Genomic DNA, 23867 nt, shown 5'->3' with positions numbered 1-23867 from the left:
ATAAAAAACAAAAACAAACATTTCATATAATGCATATAAGGTGAAAATACGGTCATTTTTATTATAATATATTATCAAACCAGCTTGATTTTCTTCATATGTTTCTGTTGATTCGAGAAAATTAGTTATTTTTTTCTTTAAAATTGATGTGAAACGTTTTGCCAAAATAGCTTACAATTGTTATAGGTCTACAAGATTTAAGGTGTTTTGAATTGCCTATTTAGCTCACACGACGGCGTGATTGGAAAATATATGCACTAAACATTTTTATTTAAGTATTGTTTTTACCAGTTAGGTCATATTTTATTAGCTTATGCTTGCCTTTACTAGGTAAATAAATTTTTAAAAATAGACAGACAGACGGCCAGATATTTGATTAAAGTCTCACCTTATGTACACAATAATAAAATGCAATTTAAAATATAGTATAAAAGTTCATAAGCCATTCCGTACAGGAACTATGAGAGACTATCAATAGATAAAAATATAAAAATATAAAAATGAACGTATATATATATATATATATATATATTATATATATGGAACACAGAACTTTTCTGGCATTTTAAGATAGACTAAACGTTTTATGAAGATTACTTTTAATTACGGGTAACGGTTTTGTCTTTTAGACTGAATGCATGTTCTAGTGTTAGACCAGTAAGGTCATTCGTATTCAACACACTATGCGTCAATCTAGTGAGTATTTGTATTTCCTAAGTACTGACATCACGGTGGGAGCCGCTTTACACACGTTTCCATTGTGATTTGTCCATTCCTCTTTGTCCGTGCACGTTGAACCTAAAAGCTTTGCGTTTGCTAATATTGTTAATGGGTGTTCTGCCAAAATACAGATTAAATGCTTGCTGTGCATTATTTTTTTAATTAATACCATCTACACATATAACCATTTATGAAGTTTTTGTGATATTTTACTGTGATTACTTTTTATGATTGTTATTCCAAAATACTTATTATGAATGTCACTGACATTGGAGACTCCGTGAAGCTTAATGATGACATTAATATAACATTTTTAATTCTAGTGTAGAGCCTTGAGGTACTCCAGCCATTAATGTGAATCACAATTCAATAAGGAATCATTAACAAATATCTCTTTATTTTCTGTTTGATTTGTAATTTCCAATCTATCTTAATATACTTATTATGTTATTAAAGAACTTTTATTGTTTATAAATTAACCATTTATACCAAATAAGCATATTGCAGTAATTAATCTTATCTATTAAAAATAATGTAAATGGTTTAATAATAAATGTAGCAATTACAATCAGTCTAAACGTCCAGGTAAAGTCAACAATGCCAGTTGAAATTATTATAATCAAACACGATTTTAGAACATATGTCAGTTTATATGAATTCAATATATGATGTCAGGTTACTTTCGTTTTATAGAATACTGTACAAAAAAATCAATAAAATCAATCGATTATAATTTGATTTTCTATCGATTTAATGATTTGTTCTATAGCATTCCGTTTGTGTGTCTGTAACCATAATACAAAGTGATTACGTAGTTTTATATCGCTGAGACATTAAATCCAGTTAACACGGTGTGTCTGTTTACACGCAGCTGCGGTTTCTTTCATCACATATCACTGCAACGACAGCCAGAAGTCGATAGGCTTGATTGTGCTGGGGTGTCGTTAAACACTCCTCCAGTCATTTAATCACTGAATCGTTCATTCATTCATGCCAGTGACTTTTATGAGCAATCCAACATTAGCTGAAAGACTTTCCATGTTTTTCTGAAGTGAATGCATAATTCTGTTTAATTATACTCCACTTTCTGCTCACTGCAGGTAATGATTCCAGTGGAATGAGGCCATTAAATATTGTGTTCTATTTTCTGAAAGAATGCAAGCGAAAAAAAAGAAAGAACTGTACTTCAAACATTGGGTAGACACAACTGCAAATTGTGAAAATAATAAAAACACTTTTATTACATTGTTTCGTATTGAAGATAAGAGTACGGTTTTTATCAGCCTAACTTGAATAAATTTATTGACTGACTTTGCATGTTGGTATAGATAAATATTTTTGTCAAAGTATAATTTTAATTTTCTCTGCGAATGAACAACTATGGCTCTACTTTTATCCATATGAGTAAAACTCGCAAAGTGTGGTAGGTTTACTGAAGGATTCGAAACTCGCGATGTGTACTATGCGACACACACCGGCAAACCACACGGATCAATAATCAATAGATCACAATCTATTTCGGCGCGGTCTGTTTTTTGACCCCTGTTTATCTGACAAGCTAGCGGCAGACGTCAACTCAAAGCAGACGACAAGTAACGGCAGTTGCAGGTGGGTGGCCACTTAAGACACACAGGTACGCCGAGCGTTCTTTCGTGTGCTGGTACACAGTGTACCGTTATGGAGGTACTTAAAATGGCTAAACGTATTTTAGGTAGGTAAATTTGTGTCAACTTTTTTTACCACATAGTCCATTCGTTTTTAGTTTTCGTTCGCTTCTTTTATCTGTGTCTTTTATGGAAGCTTTCATAGTTTCCTATCTATCTAAATAAATATTTATTCATAAAATATTTTAAAATATATCTGTCTTTACAAAGTACTCGAAAGTTTTGCTGATATATATGTATGTGCTTGACTGATAAACAATGTAATTTATGAATGTATACGTGTGTTTAACTTTGAGATCAGTGTTTCGGTGAAATCGTCTGCGTGGATTCGGTTGAGTTTACATGTCAGTTGGTATGTGTGACATGTGTACATTATACAGTGCGCGGGTCTACCCGGTCTGTTTGTTAACGGTTTACTAGTCTCTTATTAAATACCCGTGTGATCTCATAAGCAAATAGCAAATGTTAATAGTGTTTAAATAGATGTATTTATAAAATGTTTTTATATTAGGCCAAAGTTACGTTACTTTTTATAAATTTTAATATGTAGACAAGTTATTACTATTAAATTTCGCGGACAATTTTAAATACTTGAAGCAGCGTTCATAAATACTCCACTATATATCATTAAAACCATTTTATACATTTTGATACAAAATTCAGTTTACATGTTTTTAAATAGGTTTATTGATTACATAATTCATTCATTAGTTCATACATTTGTAGCCCTTTATAAAGATAGACTAGACATATTTTAAAAAGGTATTTATGTACATATAATTATTTATTCGTTGAGTCAATCGTCTATTTATATAGGCCTACTAGTATGATGGCATATTACTTTTTCTCAATACTTCTAAATTATTAATACTTCAAAACCAAAACACACGTATACATTCATAAATTGCATTGTTTATCAGTCAAGTACATAAAAAATATCAAGCAAAACCTTCAAGCCCTTTGTAAAGATAGACATATTTTAAAAGGTATATTCGTTGATTCAAATCGTCTATCTAAATAGGCCTACTAGTATCATGGCATATTAATTTCTCTCAATGCTTCTAAATAATTAATATTTCAACAACATTTAGCCTTGCAAAAAGAGTTTTATCATTTACAAAAGGATAATGATAAAAAAGGTATTTTGATCTATATTTGGACTGTCACTATTTTATTTGAAAACAAAATCAGTCAACACGTCTTTTCGTCCATGTGTTCTTTGGAACGGAACCTAGGGTATAGCTTCCATTTGAAGAGCGGTATATCGCAGGATCGGCCCCCTCATTGGACCTGTTAATTCACGATCGTTACATCAAAGGCCTATCCCTCTCTACAAAAAAGAAGTAGTCTATATGACAACGACGAGTTTCTTCTCTCATTCTTTAGAACAGGTCTCAATATTGTCATATGTTAGACCCTTAATACACCCTGACTGGAGTGTGGGTAAATTAACATTCCTTTCCTTTCGGTTCGCTTCTTTTGTTGTTGGCGAGTTGATTTTCCAAACTTGTAATGGTAGCAGCTCGAATTTCCATCAAGCATTTTAAAATACACACAGCTATTATTATAGATAATACATCAGAAGGCAAGGTGCACAAGTGTGGTCCACAGAAGTGCACATTTTACAGTGATATTAGATTTCTGAAACGTTTGGACTTGTCTAGTTTTCAAGCGATTAAACCGATATTAACTTTATGCAAATTATGCCATACTAAACACACTAAAATACTTATAATACTTGTAGAGTCTTCCTTGGGTAAATAACCCATAGGCATAAATATTAAACAGTCAATACGTTTTTTAAGTATTTAAAATTAATCACATTGATTTTACGTGATTTTTAATCGCTATACGGTATGCACTGTCCTATCTTTGTGTCAGTACGCATAAATAAGCTCTTGGTGCTAATAGACACTCGAGTTAAAGGTGTATACCACCAAATCAAATCCCATAGACGACAATAGTAACATATCTGGCTAAAACGCTTACATGCAGCGTACCAATCGAAATATACACCATGAATATAAATACTACCACTCTCTGACCCTTAAAGTAAATCAGAAGGAAACAAATTTGGAGATAAGCTGCTCATTTTGATTCAAATTCCATTTAGAGCCATGTACATTGGTTATTATAAAGGTCAATGTCATTGTGAACTTGCATGGTCGAGTGATGGCTAATTAATCTATCTATATAATTTAACGAGAGTCAGCTGCTCATTTCAGAGATAATGGGTAGCGTCTATGCCTGACCCTAGTTCCGCATAACAATTGTCATACTATTTTAGTAGGACCGCACGTTTTAAACATAATGGTAGTTGGTACATTGACACTAGTTCAAATTAAATTACAGGAATTTACTGGCCAGATGAAACAACATTGTATCACAACAAACACTTTCACATTTATCACTAATAGCAGGACTTGTGGTATTAACTGCTCTATCAAAAGTTAGATTTCCCTCGAACTTTGACCCAGCCTGATGTTATTTGGTTTAGTACTACCTTAAGACATGTGGAGGGGATCTAGCTCAGTCGGTAGAGGGTTCGCCTGAGGTGCTAGCGTCGTAGGATCAAAACATCTTAGTGGATCTATTCTTTGATTGATTTTTGTTTTGTTTTTTTGTTGGTTTTGTGTTGCTTAGTTTTTGCTCGTCTCAACCAGTGCAATACGACTGGTATGTCAAAGGCCATGGTATGTGCTATCCTGTCTGTAGAAAAGTGCATTAAAAAATTCCTTGCTGCTAATAAAATATGTAGCAGGTTTCCTCTAAGACTACGAGTTAAAACAATCAAATGTTATACATCTAATATCAGGTGATTAATAAATCAATGTGCTTTAGTGGTTTCGTTAAACAAAACAAACTTTAATTTTTGTTTTCCTTAAGACTGGTAGGTACGGGGTTTCACATCCCAATATCAGTTTCAATGCAGGGTGAGGTTAAATGCTCATCAGGGTGATGAGCGACAACTATATGTAATTCTCTTTCACTGACATCTAACTATTAGCCTAAATAGCGTAGATGTGTGCCCAGTACAGCGTGCTTGTATGTTAAGTAAATATAAACATGAATTAAAACAAAAAACTGTTGTTCTATGTGGTGGTAACGAGTTTGTTTCCCTGTACTTTAAATCATTGTTTGTAGTTATCAAATCATTTGCAATGTGTCAAGTAATGTAGATGCTGCCTGACTTATAATAAGTCGGGGTTGGGAGGGGGTTAGCACTAAAAAATAATAATAATGGTATTGTAATAGATGGTCTTCTCCGGTTGGACAAAAATAACGTTTTCAAACTAAAATGACACTTTTTAACTTATCTAGAGTGTAGGTTAATTGCCTCTTGCCCACCTTCGACAGTTACGTCCCTGTGATAGGAAATAAATCCCTTCATATCTAGAGTTTCTCTTTACTGTTGACAGTAACTGGCAGTTACTGTGTTTAACACCCAACAGCACGTAATTCTCGGCCATATAACCGTAAATAAAAACGTGTCGAGAGCGTCATTAAATAACATGTCAACGAGATGAGAAACAAATAAATAAATAGCCGCTTCTCCCATCCTGACTCGACGTCAAGTCTTTATCAGCTTGGATTTGCTCCACTCACGTTCATATAATTGCAATTACAATTTATTCGCTTGCTTTCGTCCAATTAAGGTTCAAACACGCTCGCCTGGACACATACACGTCATCTGTTTGTGAGAGGTGTTCAGGATAGTCTGTTAGTGGTTGTTAGTGCTTAATAGTTAAGGGCAGGGTATTGGTATGGGAAATTGTTGGCGTGCTTTCATCAGAAAATTGTTCAATCACGCCGGTCGTGGGCACAACATCTGACTTTGCCAGAGAGTTCTGTCCAAGACAAGCTAACAGGGCTTAAAATTGCATCTCTAAATGCTGATGGTGCATATACAAGATTCCCTTGCTATTAATGAAAAAAAATGTAGCTGGTTTCCTCTCTATGTCAAAATTACTATATGTTTGACATGCAATAGCCGATGATTAACAAATCAATGTGCTCTAGTGGTGTCGTTAAACAAAACAAACTCTCAGTGCTTGTGACGGTACATGCTCTTAATTTCTTTTCGCCTGTGGCGATATTAATTGTTTTAGAGGGTCGTGTGCACTTGTTACGTAATACTTCTGCGCGACGGTCCTCGATCGGTACGCCTAATACACACCCTTAGCCAGGTGCGGAGGCCATGTGGCGAGTAGTTACGTAATACCTCTGCGAGTGCGGTTTTTACAACCGTGATTTGGCGACGATGGCGTCAGTAAGTCTGACGATCAGAGAGAAATAATACCGCTTGGTCGCGGTGGAAATATCAGATGATAGGGGGAGGTACCGCCTTGTACCCCCAGGCGAATTTCTGATTTTATAATAAATAGCTAGTTTTTTAGAGTTATGAGGAGAACGAAAAAGGAAGCTTCCCGGGAACGTAGTCCGTTAGGACTTGGTAAATATTATTTCTGCTCTGTGTATAACCTTGATGTGATTGATGTGACTTTAAATATTTTAATACTGTATTATACCAATATTCTTTAGACAGTGTCTTCGGTCATCTGACGAAGTAAATCGTAGTCTTACTGTTCTATATTTTATACGAGTATTTGGTAATATAAAGCTTAGCCAGTCATCCTAGAAGACCTAGGTAAACTGTAGGTTATTGTCTTTATTGTGATAGGTACCAGTATTAATTCTGTGTTACAAGGTTACTGAATGAGTAGTTAGGGTTAATTAAAAATTAACCCGTTAGGAATAGAGCTGTAATTCCTTTATTAATTAAGTTCCCCAAGAAGCGTCTCTAAATTATCATACGTTACTGAACGAGTAGTAAGGGTTAATTAAAAATTAACCAGTTAGGAATGGTGTTGTAATTCCCTTATTCATTAACTTCTCCTGGAAGCGGTTCTCAATTATCACACGTGTGGGTGTTGTGTCACGGTGAAGTGATTCGCATATTGTGTAACTAGACACCTAGAGATTAACTAATTAAGTGATCAGTTCTGGGTTGTTATTATTGTTGTTATTAATTAACTACTACGGCTGTACATTTGTCAGCGTAGGTTAATACAGATTCCAAAGTGTATTGTGTTTTGTTGTGTTTCTAGTGAACTAAACGTGCTATATTACATATACTTTATATAAGATCGTATCTCTGATCATACCTAGAGACGAGCCATACTAGGGTTTAACAGCCTGTTACAGAGAGATCTAATAGATATACAGTTAGGAGAGATATTTTGATAATCGTGTTTTATTCAGTTACGGGAATTATAGAATCCCCGTGACAGTGCTCTTCCAGATAGATCAACTATACAGCTGTACCGATTTTACAAGCAATCAGACTGTTTTAATCTTCATTACCTACATAATAAAATAAAATATTTGTAAAATAAAATAAAACAGAATAAATGTAAATCACACACAAAATCCAAATCTTTATTAAGGAACTTTACTTCGGCCATGAATAAAATAAAATTACATCAAAACCAACCTTGCAAAAATAACTGTAGATTCATATAAGCATACACCTTTTAGATTAACCTTGTGTAAAGGCGCGATTTTTGTTGGGGGTTGTACTGGTGGGTAGAGTATGGAGGTTAATATTTCAAATAATCTCCTGTCGAAGATTTATTCCCGTGGTAGTAAACAATCAAGTTAGAGCTCTCGTAACCCTACAACAGTTTTCAATAGTTCATAGTCGCAATATCTTTTCGGTTTGTCACGTGTTTTTGTGTGATCTACACTCCTGTCATTCGTCGTGTTGCGTTACGTTGCGAAATGTTCTTACGTTATACACTAATGTTTATATTGACGTTTCTGGATTAATTCCACAAAACACTAATCTGGTATTACTTTCTCAGCAGCAGAAATCGTCTAAAATCGGACAGCCATTATTTACTATAACTATAAAACGTGATCATTTAATAGACATGAGGTCATAAAAGTAAACTCAGTCCACGTGTTCAATATATTCTCTTACAGAACTATGGAATGTAATACTTCGGTCACTTAATAACATTAAAATGTTTATGTGAAGTCTGAACGGTAGTTAATAATATGAAAGGTCTTAATCTGCTGATTGAAGGGTCATGTGTTTGTTCTTTTTTTGAAGAAAAAACCCCATAATATATTTAACCTTGGCAAACAATCACGTCAACAGCAATACCGTGGAGATTGCGGGGTTTTCAATTTTCGGCGGCATTTATTGCACCGTGGAACTTTCAATTTTCTACATTTTCTATTAATTAATTATTTATTTATTCATTCATTCATTATGTTACTGAAACATTAAAATCCTATCTTACACATTCACTGCAAACCTGCTGTGGAAAATACCATAGAGACTATTTTCCACGGCACATTGTTTTTGCTGTGGTCATTTTGTCGCAATTAGTGTACTGTTATTTGTTTTGTTTTGTTGGATTCATCATTTATTCTCTACTCGTTCTGGTGACATCTTTTGCAGTCCACTTTCTCATTTCAGTCCTTGTCCATTCAGTCATTCGTGTCACATGATTGTTTTGATCGACTTATGATGTGTATTGCAGGATGTACATTCTGTTTACTGTTTACATGTTTGGATAACGTGTTCTTTAAAGTCACCCTTTGATAAACTTTACATTTGATTATGTTTCGATATATTTGTTTGTTCTAAGTCAAGTTTCCACATTATGTGCGTGTTAACCACTGGTTAAGCTAACTAACGTTGGTACAACCAGCCAATGACGTTAAGAATGGTACTTTAAACTCGGTCTTTACTAAGAGTCTGACATGGTAAATCGTTCTTTAAAATCGCCCTGTGATAAAGCACCTTTGATAATTAAGAACCTGACATGGTAAATCGTTCTTTAAAATCGCCCTGTGATAAAGCACGTTTGACAATTAAGAACTTAACGAGATGGCCGCGAAGCCGGACTGTTATTAGATATATATTGGTTCCTACCCGGCAGAACGGTGTTTCCTTTGGACGGTTTCCAATATCCCACCCGGCCCTTCTTCAAATGGAATTCTTTACCTGCGTATCATGTTGGTCTTTTGTATGAGCAAACCCATAATGATCAGGCAGCGCGGACTGGCGGACAAAGTGTTCAGTGAAGTGTACGTTACAAGGCCCAAACCAACAGGAAAGCCGCGATCAATACGGTGCGTGTTGTTGATAATATAACTTTAACTTTGGATTATACATATTTTATTTCAAAATGAGATTTTTTCCTATTTAATCCTTCGCTGAAGATGAATACAAAGTATTCTTATTATAGTTTGGAATGTTCTCAGAAGTGAATGGGTAAACATGTTTGTATTGAGTTTGTAGTTGTTATATTTTTAAAATATCCCCGCACTCTGCCTTGTACAGAGATAAAAATTGAATTACACCAATGGTTTCGTTATTAAGTGTGCATTATTATAACAAGATTCAAACTTGACGTACCAGGTATTGGGTTTTTTAAATTATTATTTATTTATTTTTGTTGTTGTTTGGCTGGGGGTTTTAAGTACAATAAAGGTCATACTTGTTATATATTAGTAACAACAAGCATGCTTTATATATTTAATTCAATCAGCATAGATAGGATATGAATTAAATACAAACACCATACAGTAACTAAGCAATAGTTTGGAATCTTAAGAATTCCTTGCTACGTTTAAAAAGGTTGCAAACTATTAAATAGTACCCATGTAAACTGTTTTTAATATGATCTGAGCTAAAATAATAGTTCTAACCCAAACCTTGGTAACCTGGGAAAATAACTCCTTATGTAGTTATAAGAGATCATGTGAAGTGTGTTATTGCTTTAATAATTATAATTCAGCAAAAAATGTTTTACAACTTAATGACATTTTTCTTTGTAACTATATGATACGGTATGAACTCGTTGACAGGCAGGGCAAATTCGTCTTCTGGTTCATTTTTAACAGTCACTTATGTTTGGTAAATTCGTTTTTAGTTGATTTTCAACATAATCTAATTCTTTGTGTCTTTATTTGACAGGTAGGGCAGGGTTGTTTTCAACATATTCTTGTTCTTTGTGTGTTTATTATTGCGGCTGTTTGTCGGTGTACCTGTCTGTGCTGGTGTTGGACCTCGCTTGTGTGTTACCCACAATAAACATTTTGCTTGATTTACTTTCATTCACAAATAATCTATAACGTCCATATCTGTACTGCGCTATTTGTGTAGCTCTGGAGTTTTCACATTAAGGAACGCTACATTGTTATTGCATGTGTCTCTCTGTTGGCCGCTGTTTATATTATCAGCACAGTCAAATACAAACACATGGGCCTGTAAAGGGATTTACAAAACATAAACTGTGTATAAAATAGATATAATTATGACGTGCAGGGATGTGATACAAAATTAAAAATAAAGGATGATATGACATTTTAAAACCTGAAAATTCTAAATCATACCAAAATAAAGTTAATTTTTCAGCATTTCAGATTAAATCCAATTTATTTCGTGTGAAAACAAATTATATAAAAAGCTGATAAATCACATCTCTTAATTTGCCGTTTGAATGCAGGTGGTTGTTATACCAAGTGCCATTTATTATTATAGCTTATACCAAGTGCCATTTATTATTATGTCTTATTAAGTTCTTATAGTTTATTTCTGGGAGTTAAAGCGTTATACTAGAGTATTTTCTACTTCATCTAGTTTGAAAACATTTTGATTAAATGTCTTCTACTAAATATTCAGTGTTAGTGGAAACACTATGTTATCGTAGAAATGCAATGCTGAAACTAGTATTCTCGACAGACTAAATATTGTGTTATCCGGGTATGCACCTGCACGTGTCTTCAACATATTGCCTTGCGCTCTATTACATAATTCCCAAATCTGGAGATTACACCTGTAACAAAACATGATCCCCTGTCAGTAGTAATCTCAGATAGCAAGGCTGTGTGTGTGTGACCAGACATGCGATATCAAACACTATTCTCTGCCTGTTGTAATTATTCTCTTCTGAAGTACGTGTCGTCTGTCATAATAGTTCTGTTTGACGCAAGAATACACCACTACACACTACAAATATGGTAGTTTTTATATTTTAAAATTGTCTCGAACAGTAAGTCCCAATAGTTCTGTTTGACGCAAGAATGAATACACCACTACACACTACTAATATGGTAGTTTTTATATTTTAAAGTTGTCTGGAACAGTAAGTCCCAATAGTTCTGTTTGACGCAAGAATGAATATACCACTACACACTACAAATATGGTAGTTTTTATATTTTAAAGTTGTCTGGAACAGTAAGTCCCAATAGTTCTGTTTGACGCAAGAAAAAATACACCACTACACACTACAAATATGGTCGTTTTTATATTTTAAAGTTGTCTGGAACAGTAAGTCCCAATAGTTCTGTTTGACGCAAGAATGAATACACCACTACACACTACAAATAATGTGGTTTTTATATTTTAAAATTGTCTGGAACAGTAAATCCCAATAGTTCTGTTTGACGCAAGAATGAATACACCACTACACACTACAAATATGGAAGTTTTTATATTTTAAAGTTGTCTGGAACAGTAAGTTCCAATAGTTCTGTTTGACGCAAGAATGAATACACCACTACACACTACAAATATGGTATTTTTTATATTTTAAAATTGTCTGGAACAGTAAGTTCTATATAATAATGTATTTCTTTTTTATGTTTTAGAAAGATTCATCAGAGATACTGGAAGTAGTGAGACTTAAACCATAAGGCACTACAAATGAGTTGGACGAACAAAGCAGTTCTGATAAACAATATTGGAGAAATGATTTGACAAAACAAATCATGATGAGCTACGGTGAAGTGTTAATTTTTCCACAAAGTAAAACAAAATGCAAAATGTACATTTGATATTTGTGAATCTTCAAGATGACTTGATAACACATTTAATCTTTGGGGATTTTAAAAAACGGATCCTTTGGAATGTACCCCTGCTGATAGTTATAACATGTTTTACATGACGCATTCTATATGACACATATTATATGACACATTCTATATAACACAACAATGGCGTCTAACACAACGGATCCGTTTCTTGGAGAATCGACGGGCGCCCTGGTTTCAGTAATGATTACCCTCACGGCGATCGGAACGCTGGCCAACATGATTTCTATAGCAGCAAAACTTTTACTAAAATTCGCACTTCCTGATACTTGGAAATACATCATAGCCCTGCTGGATATCTCACACTTGTTTCTCGGTCTGGGATTGGCTCTCCTTCTTACCTACGTCAACAACGGAATCAACAATTTCTGCCATAGTGCTGGTTTCTTTATCCTGTTCGGAGTGCTCGACACCCTGTTCACTTATTTCCTGTCTGCGATCATTCTCATGTTCATCCAGAATCCAGAGAGGCTGTCTGGATACTCCAGTTACCGGAAATGGCCCATCCCTACACTGATTATCCCCCAGAAGATAATATTTATTTTTTTATCATTCATCCCGTTACTCCCAATGACATATTTCGAGCACCAGACCCCGTTCCCCATAGCTTGTTTTCCACTACAAAACGCCAACACATCTGGGGCTGGATACGGAGCCGTCATTGTGGTCCTGTTCTGGATGATGGTCATATCGTCCATGGTCCTATCTCTGGTGTGTGCTCTACGACTGTGGAAGAGCGCCAAGGGTCGGATACACGCGTCCTCGCCTAACATCTGGCAACTGATGATGCTGGGTCAGGGTAAGACTTTCCAGAAGTTCCTCCTGCTGGAGCAAATGATATGGATCGTGGTTCTCTTCATGGTCACGATAGTCTTGTACACGAATTCAGCAAAACGCGTCGTGCCTCAGTGGATTATTATCATTGCCTTCAGCGTTCTGATCACGCTGCACGCGATATTCAGCAATATTCAGACGATTTTGTGGAGTACCCTGTGCTGCAAGACCAAACAGCAAGCAAAGGAACCTCACCAGAAACTGAAAAAGTTGGAACTTTTAAAAATAGAGGTGAGTAATTAAACAGAAATGGTGCTTATAAAATATCTTAGCATTTTGTTGAAAGATGAATTTCACTGTGATGGTGCGTACTGTATATTTTGATTATTGTAATTTTATAGTTTACACCGAGGCAAAAGTTGCTTGAGAATTACTAAAACCGGTTGGTCGATCTTTTATACATTATTTACAATTATATTTAAAATAATGTTTGTCGTGTTTGGTGACAAATGTTATTGAGAATGAGTTTCATTTAAATGTGGCGCAACGTCAGGCTTAAAGAATCACATTATCGTTTGTCAGAATATATAAAAACATGTCTAGCAGGCATCTAAAATCCATAAACACTATGCAGTCATTAATCACTTCATATTAGTTAGTGAAGCATAATGCACATGTGAGTATCTACGCTAATCTACCATAGTATGAGACACCAGAATGAAGCAAAACAGTCACAGTTATTAACTTGGGAAGAAAATGGGTTTTCGATGTTTTAGATACTGTCCTTATTCGTACGGTTCTGATTACTGATGGTTATTCCTTTGACTGGTTGGCGTGCCTACAATAACAGATTGATGTCAAACATGACATCTGGACTATATACAGACAAATGTGTTGGTTATGGTTTAATTGTATATAGATTTTGTGGGTTGAATGCTGTAAAATCCGTGTCATTCATTGCTGTCATGAATCCTGTTATCACCAAACAACTGGTTGGATTTGTGTATAATTGCACCAGTGTTGTGAAGATATTGAATTACGTAAGTAGCTAAATCGCCATATAAACTTTAATTACACATTTTTAAATGCACGATAACTAGAATACCCTTACTGTCTGTGCTTAACCAGTAAACAGTTATTGCCTACATTGATGACCAAATCATTTAACATATTGTATATCTTATACATGTAAGTTAAACTTAGTTGTCCTTCTTTCAATATGCTTGAGATTAGAAGATAATAGTAATATTTCTTTGCTTCGCTCGAAATTTGATATATTGAACACGTGATTCAAAACGGTGTAAGTGCTATCTGATGTCACGATTGTCGCCATTCGCACGAATAGTCGCATGCAAAGCTTACTGAAAAATAGGGTGTTTCAAGGTTTCTAATAACATGAAACTAAGAAGCAACATATCAGGCAATGCAAATACTGTTCTAGTTTTGTTTTTCTCCGTTTTTCTCTCGTTTGGTTTTCTTCTTCTTTTGGGGGGAGGGTGTTAGTGTTTCAAACGGTTATTTGGATTTTATAACAAAGATGATGTATTTAACATAAAACACAATTCGATTTCTATTTTAGATCCATATAGGTCTACATTTTTCGACACCTTTGTCATACATGATTATGAAATAAAGTCTAATATTCACAATATCAAGTACTGATATATTATTTATCGTGAGGTGGGAGTGATACCGGTATTTCAAAGTGCGAGTATGCTTTTGATTTCGATTTCTGTTGTGGCTTCATTATTTTAATTTCGACTATATACAATTATCACTAACTTAGTATAGTATCGGTTATGAAATGCCTTGTTGAGATATCAGAACGTTATGGTTAAATGCTATATGAATTCTGACACTTTAAGCATATGTATTTGAATATGCACTAGGTTACTAACAATTTCATGAAAAATGCCAGAATATAACTCAAATGGCTAAGCATAGATCAGACCCGCTGGTGTCTGGGGCGAGGTGTAGCCCAGTGGTAAAGCGCTCGCTTGATGCGCGGTCGGTTTGGGATCGATCCCCGTCGGTGGGCGCATTGGGCTATTTCTCGATCCAGCCAGTGCACCACGACTGGTACATCAAAGGCCGTGGTATGTGCTATCCTCTCTGTTGGATGGTGCATGTAAAACCCTTATTGCTAATCGAAAAGAGTAACCCATGAAGTGGTGACAGCGGGTTTCCTCCCTCAATATCTGTGTGGTCCTTAACCGTATGTCCGACGCCATATAACGTAAAATAAAATGTGTTGAGTGCGTCGTTAAATAAAACATTTCCTTCTTCCTTTCCGCTGGTGTCTGCTCCAAATACCCGTATAGTGTTGTATGTACTATTACAATTAAACTGCTGCAGACTGGTGATGTCAAGTACATTTGCAGTGGGTAATAAATCATCTATACTGTTTACAGGGGCCAGGAAAACTACGCATGAAGGCTACGTGGTCTGTTGGGAAGGGTATGTTGAAGCACGGCTTGTTGAAAGTCTACTCCTTGGATAACTTGAAGTCGTGGGCCCAAGAGATCGTCATCCTGGGGATGATGAGGAAGATTCAGAACGCCAGCCTCTTGCAGTGTCTGTGGACAAACAACAACAACCCCTACTATGACACCATGATGCTGATTACAGGAGAAATCGTCACCAGCGATTCCAGGTTTGTATGCAACTAACTTACACTCCGGTCAAAGGACTTGAACCAGCAACCATCCAGGAGACAATCCACTATTTTGCTGACTGAGATAATAGGGAGCAGTTTTGTAACAAACGTACTTCCTAAATAATAAAATTAGTGTGTGTGTGTGTGGGGGGGGGGGGGAGATTTCCAGTATGGTTTAAAACTTGTTAATAATTCTCCTTTTATTAGTCAATTTTATAGCAGGACGTCGTGTATCATAAGAGAGTTTGAGAGTCTGCTTTAAAAACGGTTACCATTTAAAAACAAATAATAATAATAATAATAATAATAATATGTACCAGTATTTGTTCACGTTTAAGGAGATCTGATATCGTTTAAACTTGATTGTGTTACACAGTGAAGCTTTTCCACTGGTGGCTCATCTTAATATCGAATAACTCTTGTTTGTCTGATACCATATTAATATATTAAAATTACATTTTCCACCTCTGATATTATATTAAATATTATAATTAATTTTCCCAGACTCATATGCATGGAATGGACGAGCAGTGGCACTCTGGGGGATTTCCTGGCTCATCTAGACATTCCCCTCCCCGAGCCGTGTCAGAAAACCATTATTCACGACATTGCCGAGGGGCTGTCGTGTCTGCATGAACAGAACATCCTTCACCAGAACCTCTCGTCTGCTACCGTGTATCTCAAAGGTTCACTTGAGGTAATAGCTTTATCATTTCTAAAGAATTGGCAGATTGGATCGAGGGCAACAATTTCCAATCCTATTGCCAGGAGTAAAGGTTGAAAAATAGTATCAGTTTAACATTTTGTCATACACAGGGTCACTGACCAAATAATCATTGCATTAAAAAAACTAAACACACACACACACTATACCTAAAACATTTGATAGAATCTGTGCATATGATCGAAATCGTTTTAATTCAGCATCTGTTTAATAATGAAACTATAAATATTTCATGATGTACACTATTTAATGGGTCTAATTAAGAAACAACTTTTAAGTTATTAACATATTGTGAGGACCAATATCGATAGTATATACACTGTTTCTAAAAGCATTTCCATCTGTGTTATTTTATTATTAGATATATTATACCACATGAAATTATGTTCAAAATCTGCTTTTAAATTATTATGTAAACGAAAAATATTAATCATGATCAATCTTAAAAAAACAATTTTCTTTTTCCATTTTACCTTTTGTTGTTCACTACATTCATCTTTTATAGATTAGGCTTGATATTTTCATGTTTATTTTTCACAGCGCCTGGTTCTGAGAGCAGCTATTGGAGATTTTGAGAATGCCCAGATATGTGGTTCACTTCAGAGTGGTGTCATGTCGAGCGTCAGCAACAAGAAGCAGTTTTTCCTTCCAGACATCAGAGCATTTGCCCTTGTGACACTAGAGATCATTGGTCTTGTCTGTGACAAAAGGCTAGAATACATCCATTTCCATACGCAAGGAAACAGTCATGACAAAGCTAATCTTCAAGACATGTTTTGTACAGAAACTCCAAGAAATTATGGTTATCTTGAATCAGCATCCGAAAACAGTGTAGATGACATTCCTTACTTCGGGACATTAATAAATGTAAAGGGCCAGAGCCCACAGACAACTGAATTAAATCAGACCTTAGGGCATGAAGCATTTAGAAAACCTAATGTCTCCTCAAAGGACAATCGTGAAAACTCATCAACTTCAGAATTGAATAATCCTGGTTCAGTACAGTTATCCAGATCTAATGGCATGGGATCTCGAACAAGTATCATGTCTCATAAGAAAAGAAGGGCTCCTGATATTCCACAGAAAATACCAGAGTCACCACCTATAAGTCACGAAAGTGCGACGCCTTGGCAAGATGGTCCTTCATCTCACGATTATGTGGATTACCCTCAGACTTCGTTTCAGTCACCTAGACTAGATCCAGCAGATTACAACAGACAGGCTTCAGGACCTGTACATAAATCATATAGCTTTCCGCAAGAATCCATTTTTAAAGGGACTTCACTTGGAGATCATAACTATGAAGAAATTGAAGAAATAGCTGAGGAAATAGAAAGAAGCTATGGGAAAATGGGAGCTCCAGGCAGGGGTTTTCAAAACACGTCAGGGTTAAATCACGATCATAAGTTTACTCCTACAGAAGCAGCCGAGAGTGGTCCACGGGGACAAATGTTCGAACCTAGGTCAATGCATAAAAGTGCCTCAGAAGACCAACGCACAATATACAATTCGTCTGGAATTAACAGACCAATGAATAGTTATGGCGATCATGACAGAAGGTGCTGTTCGCCGTCTGCACTGTTAGTGAAATCACAGGAAGAAATTTTGCCTGGCATGGCAGACGACACACAGACATCTGGACCAAGTCTGAAAGAGTTATGGCTTGTTCGAGAAGCAAAACGAAAACAGTACCTCATTGAGTGCTATGATGAAAGAATGAAACCAATGCTTAGGGATATGATTGTGGCGAAGGGAGGTAGACCTGGCTACAACAGACTGATCCCTGATTCAAGTAACGGTCAAATGAGGCCAAGTAATGCATCTGCGCAAAAGAGCCATGCCTATAGGCAAGGTTATGAGTCAGGAATGCCTAACGTTGATCATGCCAGTACGCCAGTGAGACCTAAAACTTCAGTACCCTCATCAGCCAAAATGAATGCATCTCGTCCATCAACTGCATATGTCCCTCACAGACCTCAAACGGCACAAGCCACGAGTATTAAGAAAAACAAAGCAAGAACTGTGCTAACTCGTCAGCTACAACGACCTGCTACTGCAGTCGATAAAGACCGGGGAAAGTCAGCTAGTGACGTAGAAAGGAAATATGCATCACGTAAACAGTCAGCTAATGTCATTCACGAGAATGGTGGCAACGTCCATCAAAATAAGGAGGAATCGTGTGAATTTAGTCAGCAAACCAATTCTCCAGATAAGACTGTTCAAGCAGCTGGAAATAATGTTGGGAAGTTTTCCAGTTTCAGCAGCAATGATAGTTTTAGTAGTTATTTCCGCAACAACCCCCGTACACAGCAGTCCACGTCTTTGACCAGTGGAGAACTGACGTCATTGTCGTCACAAGCTTATTCCTCAGATCATGGAAAACATGATGGGTATGTTACAGAACATGAACCAGAATATGACATTCCTGTGCACAAAATTCAAGTGAGTCCTAGAAAGGATGTGAAATTTGACAGTGGTTTTGACAGTGGATCTGTGAAAAGTGATGATGGGTCATTACAGGAGTTGGAAATTGACGACCATACTTGCTCCTGTCCAACTGACGAAGCTTGCAGTTGTCAGTATTCTGTGTCTCCCACTGCAGGAATGCACACACAGCCCATATATCCACAATCCTGTACTGATAACTCGTTCTCATCGTGTGAACGGACACCGCAACATTCTCGCAAAGATAACTTCTTTCGAACAGCTGAAAGTGACATCATTGGTCCTGATCAACAATATCCCTCTGGTAGGTTGGAGAGCAATACGAAAAAAGGAATAAATATTAAGCCTGTGCGAAAGACTCGTTCAAAAGAGAGAATTCAGTGGAAAAGAAACATGAAACGTTACAAAGAGCTTATAACCCGTGGTGTTCCTCTGCGTGTTTCTGTAGTTTCAGCGTCAGAACATTCTGAAACAGATAGAGATTCGGTGATGGAGTCGACAGCAGAGATTATTGAAGAGGAGGAAGAGGATGAGGAAGAAGAATGGGATTCAGAGGATGAGGTTCTATTCCAGGGTCTTGAATCACAGATGCCTTTTATCAACAGTGATACTGAGAGTTCTAAAACACAGTCAGAAGGACGGTATTCTCAAAAGGGGTCTATCAACAGATTCCATCAATATGAAACGCCTATGGACTTCCATCCCAGTCGAATGCAAACCAAAAGAAGAAAGTCTAATGCAGACGTTCTAGATGAAATAATACGTGAACTCCCTGATGAGATAACGGGTGAATCATCTGCAGACGAAACAAGGGCAATATTGGATACAGATAGAGGTCAGTCTTTACCAAATCGACAACATGACAAACACTTTGACAAAGACAGTCGTAGGAATGATAAACCTTTTTCTAATTATCCTCTCGTGGACGCCGAGATGGCTATAGACAAAATGTTCACCCAGCAAAATAATTCCAATGACAATCATATGCCTTACCTGAGAGACCCAATTTTTGGACTGGATGAAAAGACAATCCAACAACTGAGAACTTTATCGGAAGGTCAAGTGCCTTCAAATAATTCAGGAACTGTGAATGTTCCACTCTTGAAGGGAATGAGTGTGGAGCACGTGAGGTACTGTCAGCATCTGTCATCTAAAATTTCATTTGTAAACTTTGAAGAATTGTTGCCAGCGAGAAGTGTGAACTTTGAAGTGATGAAATCAAAACTTCAACATGCTGGGAGATTTGGTACTATCGGTAATCAGGTAATTGTCAACTACCTATTCCTTAGAGCCAATAATGTATTATAAACGCATTAGTATGTTATTATGGTTATTCCATCGTACATGTTAACAAGGTTGTTAGACTATATTTCATAAAAAAAGCTCATTTAGTATTATTAATTTCCATGTTAAGAAAGAGTCTTCCTTTATTTAATTAAACACTGTATGTGGAAAAACTTATATTTAAAAAGAAAAGTGTTTGACCTATATATATATATATATATATATATATATATATATATATATATATATATATATTCTATTGTGTCAAATAAGCAACTATTGGCAAAGATAATTGCGTTTGTCTAGGTGTTAGAGAGAGAGAGAGAGAGAGAGAGAGAGAGAGAGAGAGAGAGAGAGAGAGAGAGAGAGAGAGAGAGAGAGAGAGAGCTTATATACGAGTAATATTGCTAATACACAGATCAACATACTTATAAATTTGATATATGTTGGTAAATCAATGTGATACATTTAGTTTTATAGCCATTATGACCAAATGTTTATCCTTACCTATTTTTATGACAAATATATGTATGTGTGTGTGCGCGCGCGCGTGTGTGTATCTTAACAATCAGTTGTCAGTTATTTATTTATTATTATGCTGTTATTCTTACAATTCGAGTTATTAATAAAAAGAGTTTATAAATGTGTGTCGTCAGTCTATATTATCTTTCAGTTGCTGGAAACAGCCCAGTCCTGTTGGCTGAGCGACTCCCCACCTTCGTCTGCAGAACTGGTGTATAGACTTACAGACACTATTGCTGAAACAGAATTGTGAGCGTGGTCCATGAAGGCAAATAACAAAGTTGTGTTCACTCTTTGGAATACCATTTAGAAGGATAAACAGTGCATCCGACTGATTCTGAACATGGATTAACGCGTCCTGGCATACGGATATTGCGGAAAGGACTAACCAGTGAGCCGAATAATCATAAACTACTCAGGCGCCTTATCTTATTCGAAGGCAAAGTTAATTATTTGAACACAAATTGGGGTCTCTGGTGCTTTCTGGCCCCGCTTAAATCTGTGCCTGCAACTTACTGGACCAGGTATTGTCTATAATTCTGTATCAATCATCAAAGCTATTCACCTGTGTATGTGCTAAAGGAAACCATGGTCAAAATGGTCTTTAAATCATCGATGACCGAGAAATGACTGCAAATTAAGTGTACAGAGATAGCTCGAATTTATTACACGATATTAAACTTTCTTCTCACATAAGGTAAGGGTTAAATCATTTGTGAAGCTCGAGTTCTACAGAAATATAAACTCAAATTGCAGAAAATCATATAAGTATACAGTTTTAATAATCACGTAAATGTCATTTCGTTTTAAATATTGTAATCATTTGTATTTCTCAAAATGTAGTAAAATGTAAACTGAATATGTAGAAAATTATAAATATATAAAGGATAAAACTTTGTATATGATTAATTAGTCACATTAGATGCACGTGGATCCCTTAATATGTATGGAACGTTGTAGAATATGAATATATAGTAATCTGTGATATAAAGGATGTTTCGAATATATGCATGTTAACAGTTTACCAGATTTACGTAACATGCCTTGTTAAACCAAATCTTTAACTTTAGTATATTGTTAATAAGCTTCTTGTGAGGTCATATTGAAACACTGTAACAACCGTCCATTTTAAATGCCATATTATTTTCTTTACCTTTGTTTTGAATACATTAAAATACGTTATAGACATTATACTTTGTTTTCTTGTTCTATATGTTTTGTATATTGTGATCACAAATGTTCGTGTGCGATTGCTGCAGAATTAAAGAAGTATCATCATGCAATTCATTTATCATCGTCAGTTTAAATATTCTATTTGACGAAGAAAAAGGTTAATGTGAATAAAGCGTTTCTTAGTGAGGGATCCGATTACTATAGAAATGTTTTTGTTCTTAGAATAATTGGATGCTAACTTTTGCTATCGGTATACTAGAAAAAGACATCCTCGACACATTTTAAACTATCGCAATATGGTATCTAACAGAGTAAGGTTGGTATTTGGTTTAGATACTATACTAAAATAGAATTCTGGTATCACCACAAGACTACTACTATCGAATAGAAGCAAAGACTCGTGTATATGCACTTTCCTAGTCCGGTTAGCACAAACCACGACCTTTGATAGACAAATCTGTAAAGCCATGGTAGTAGTGAAAAAAAATTAAATGGACTTGTATACCGAAGAGGTTAATTCTAAAACCCAATACACCTCAGGTGAGCGATCTACGACAAAGCAACATTCTGCTCCCTGGCATGAAACAGAAACTTTCCCTTGGTCATCATTTGGCTTTAGTAAGTCTACCAACTACTGTATTTGACTAATCTGCAGAAAGGTTTGTCACGACGTGATCACTTCTCTGTCAACCGTGGAAATTGGGACCCGATTTTCTATGGATATCGATATTGTATTAATAAAACCTGCATGTTCTATTGTGCTTGTTCTAGCAACTGACACATCAGTGAAGCAATCCAGTCAAAATATTGAGTAGAAACTAGCTGGCAAACTGTTGTAAATGAATTTACAAAATTAATGAACGATTAATAACAATCGGGCACGAACAATTGGGTGTGAAGCACATTTTTTTGGAAGAGGTAGACCAAATCGACATAAATTAATGACTAGAAGTAATAAAACCATGTGTAAGTCGGCTCGCTTTGGTCAAAACAACTGTTGCGTTCAATCGGTTTGAACAATGCGTACATGTGGTTATTTTCAAGAAACACAATAACTTGGAAGTTGTGAATCTGTCAAAACTGTGATCTGACAAGACGTTGTTACAAATGTTATCTGTTTTTTGCTTCGCCATTACTACAAAGTCGTGAATTTACTTCTTTCTTCTTCTTTTTTTTAAAACCAGACTGTCAAGATATCCATTGAATAAATATTTTAAGCCTTTCTAAAATCTCTCAAGAAAACTAGGGCGTTATGCCGCCGACTAGAAAAATTCTGTATCCAATAAATATAACAACATTGGGTCTATGATGTAATAAAAATGAACCCATTTAATGTAATAATTAACGCGCATTATGCTGCAACCCTTTTGAGCTGTGTGTTTACTACTTTCCGATATGTTCACATTGTGAGGGAAACAAAACGAAAGGGCCTCAACTTTGTGTTGCACTTGAGTGTAACTGAACTGAGCAATACAGATTCATTTGACTGAATACAGGTATTGTATGTTGCGTTTGGAGATTATAAAACTAACTTTTCACTTTTAACATAGCATGTTAATGGGAATAGAAAGAAAGAAAAAAATTATTTATTTAACGACGCACTCAGCACATTTTATTTACGGTTATATGGCGTCAGACGTATGGTTAAGCACCACACAGATTTTGAGAGGAAACCTGCTGTCGCCACTACATGGGCTACTCTTTCCGATTAGCAGCAAGGGATCTTTTATTTGCACTTCCCACAGGCAGGATAGCACAAACCATGGCCTTTGTTGAACCAGTTATGGATCACTGGTCGGTGCAAGTGGTTTACACCTACCCACTGAGCCTTGCGGAGCACTCACCCAGGGTTTGGAGTCGGTATCTGGATTAAAAATCCCATGCCTCGACAGGGATCCGAACCCAGTACCTACCAGCCTGTAGACCGATGGCCTAACCACGACGCCACCGAGGCCGGTTTAATGGGAATACAGCGAGAGAAAAAAAAAAGTGTTTTATATAACGACGTACTCG

General features: G+C 36.0%; 1 protein-coding gene across 1 annotated transcript; it reads left to right on the top strand.

The window, feature by feature from the left end:
* Positions 1-2335: 2335 nt before the first annotated feature.
* Positions 2336-21872, top strand: LOC121371340. Its single transcript, XM_041497153.1, has 6 exons — positions 2336-2431; positions 12055-13341; positions 15462-15703; positions 16211-16403; positions 16971-20138; positions 20833-21872. Exons 2-6 carry the CDS (start codon positions 12400-12402, stop codon positions 20932-20934), a joined length of 4647 nt encoding a protein of 1548 aa, XP_041353087.1. The 5' UTR covers positions 2336-2431; positions 12055-12399; the 3' UTR covers positions 20935-21872.
* The last annotated feature ends 1995 nt before the right edge of the window (positions 21873-23867 follow it).

Source organism: Gigantopelta aegis, chromosome 4 (genome assembly GCF_016097555.1).
Source record: "Gigantopelta aegis isolate Gae_Host chromosome 4, Gae_host_genome, whole genome shotgun sequence".
Lineage (NCBI taxonomy): Eukaryota > Metazoa > Mollusca > Gastropoda > Neomphalida > Peltospiridae > Gigantopelta > Gigantopelta aegis.
Note: the sequence above shows the minus strand (reverse complement) of the source record. Positions and strands in the feature narration are given on the sequence as shown.

Coding starts and splice junctions, on each gene's coding strand:
- LOC121371340 (XM_041497153.1), top strand. CDS start 12,400: ATGGCGTCTAACACAACGGATCCGTTTCTTGGAGAATCGACGGGCGCC. Junction 13,342..15,461: donor TGGAACTTTTAAAAATAGAG/GTGAGTAATTAA, acceptor TACTGTTTACAG/GGGCCAGGAAAACTACGCAT. Junction 16,404..16,970: donor ATCTCAAAGGTTCACTTGAG/GTAATAGCTTTA, acceptor TATTTTTCACAG/CGCCTGGTTCTGAGAGCAGC.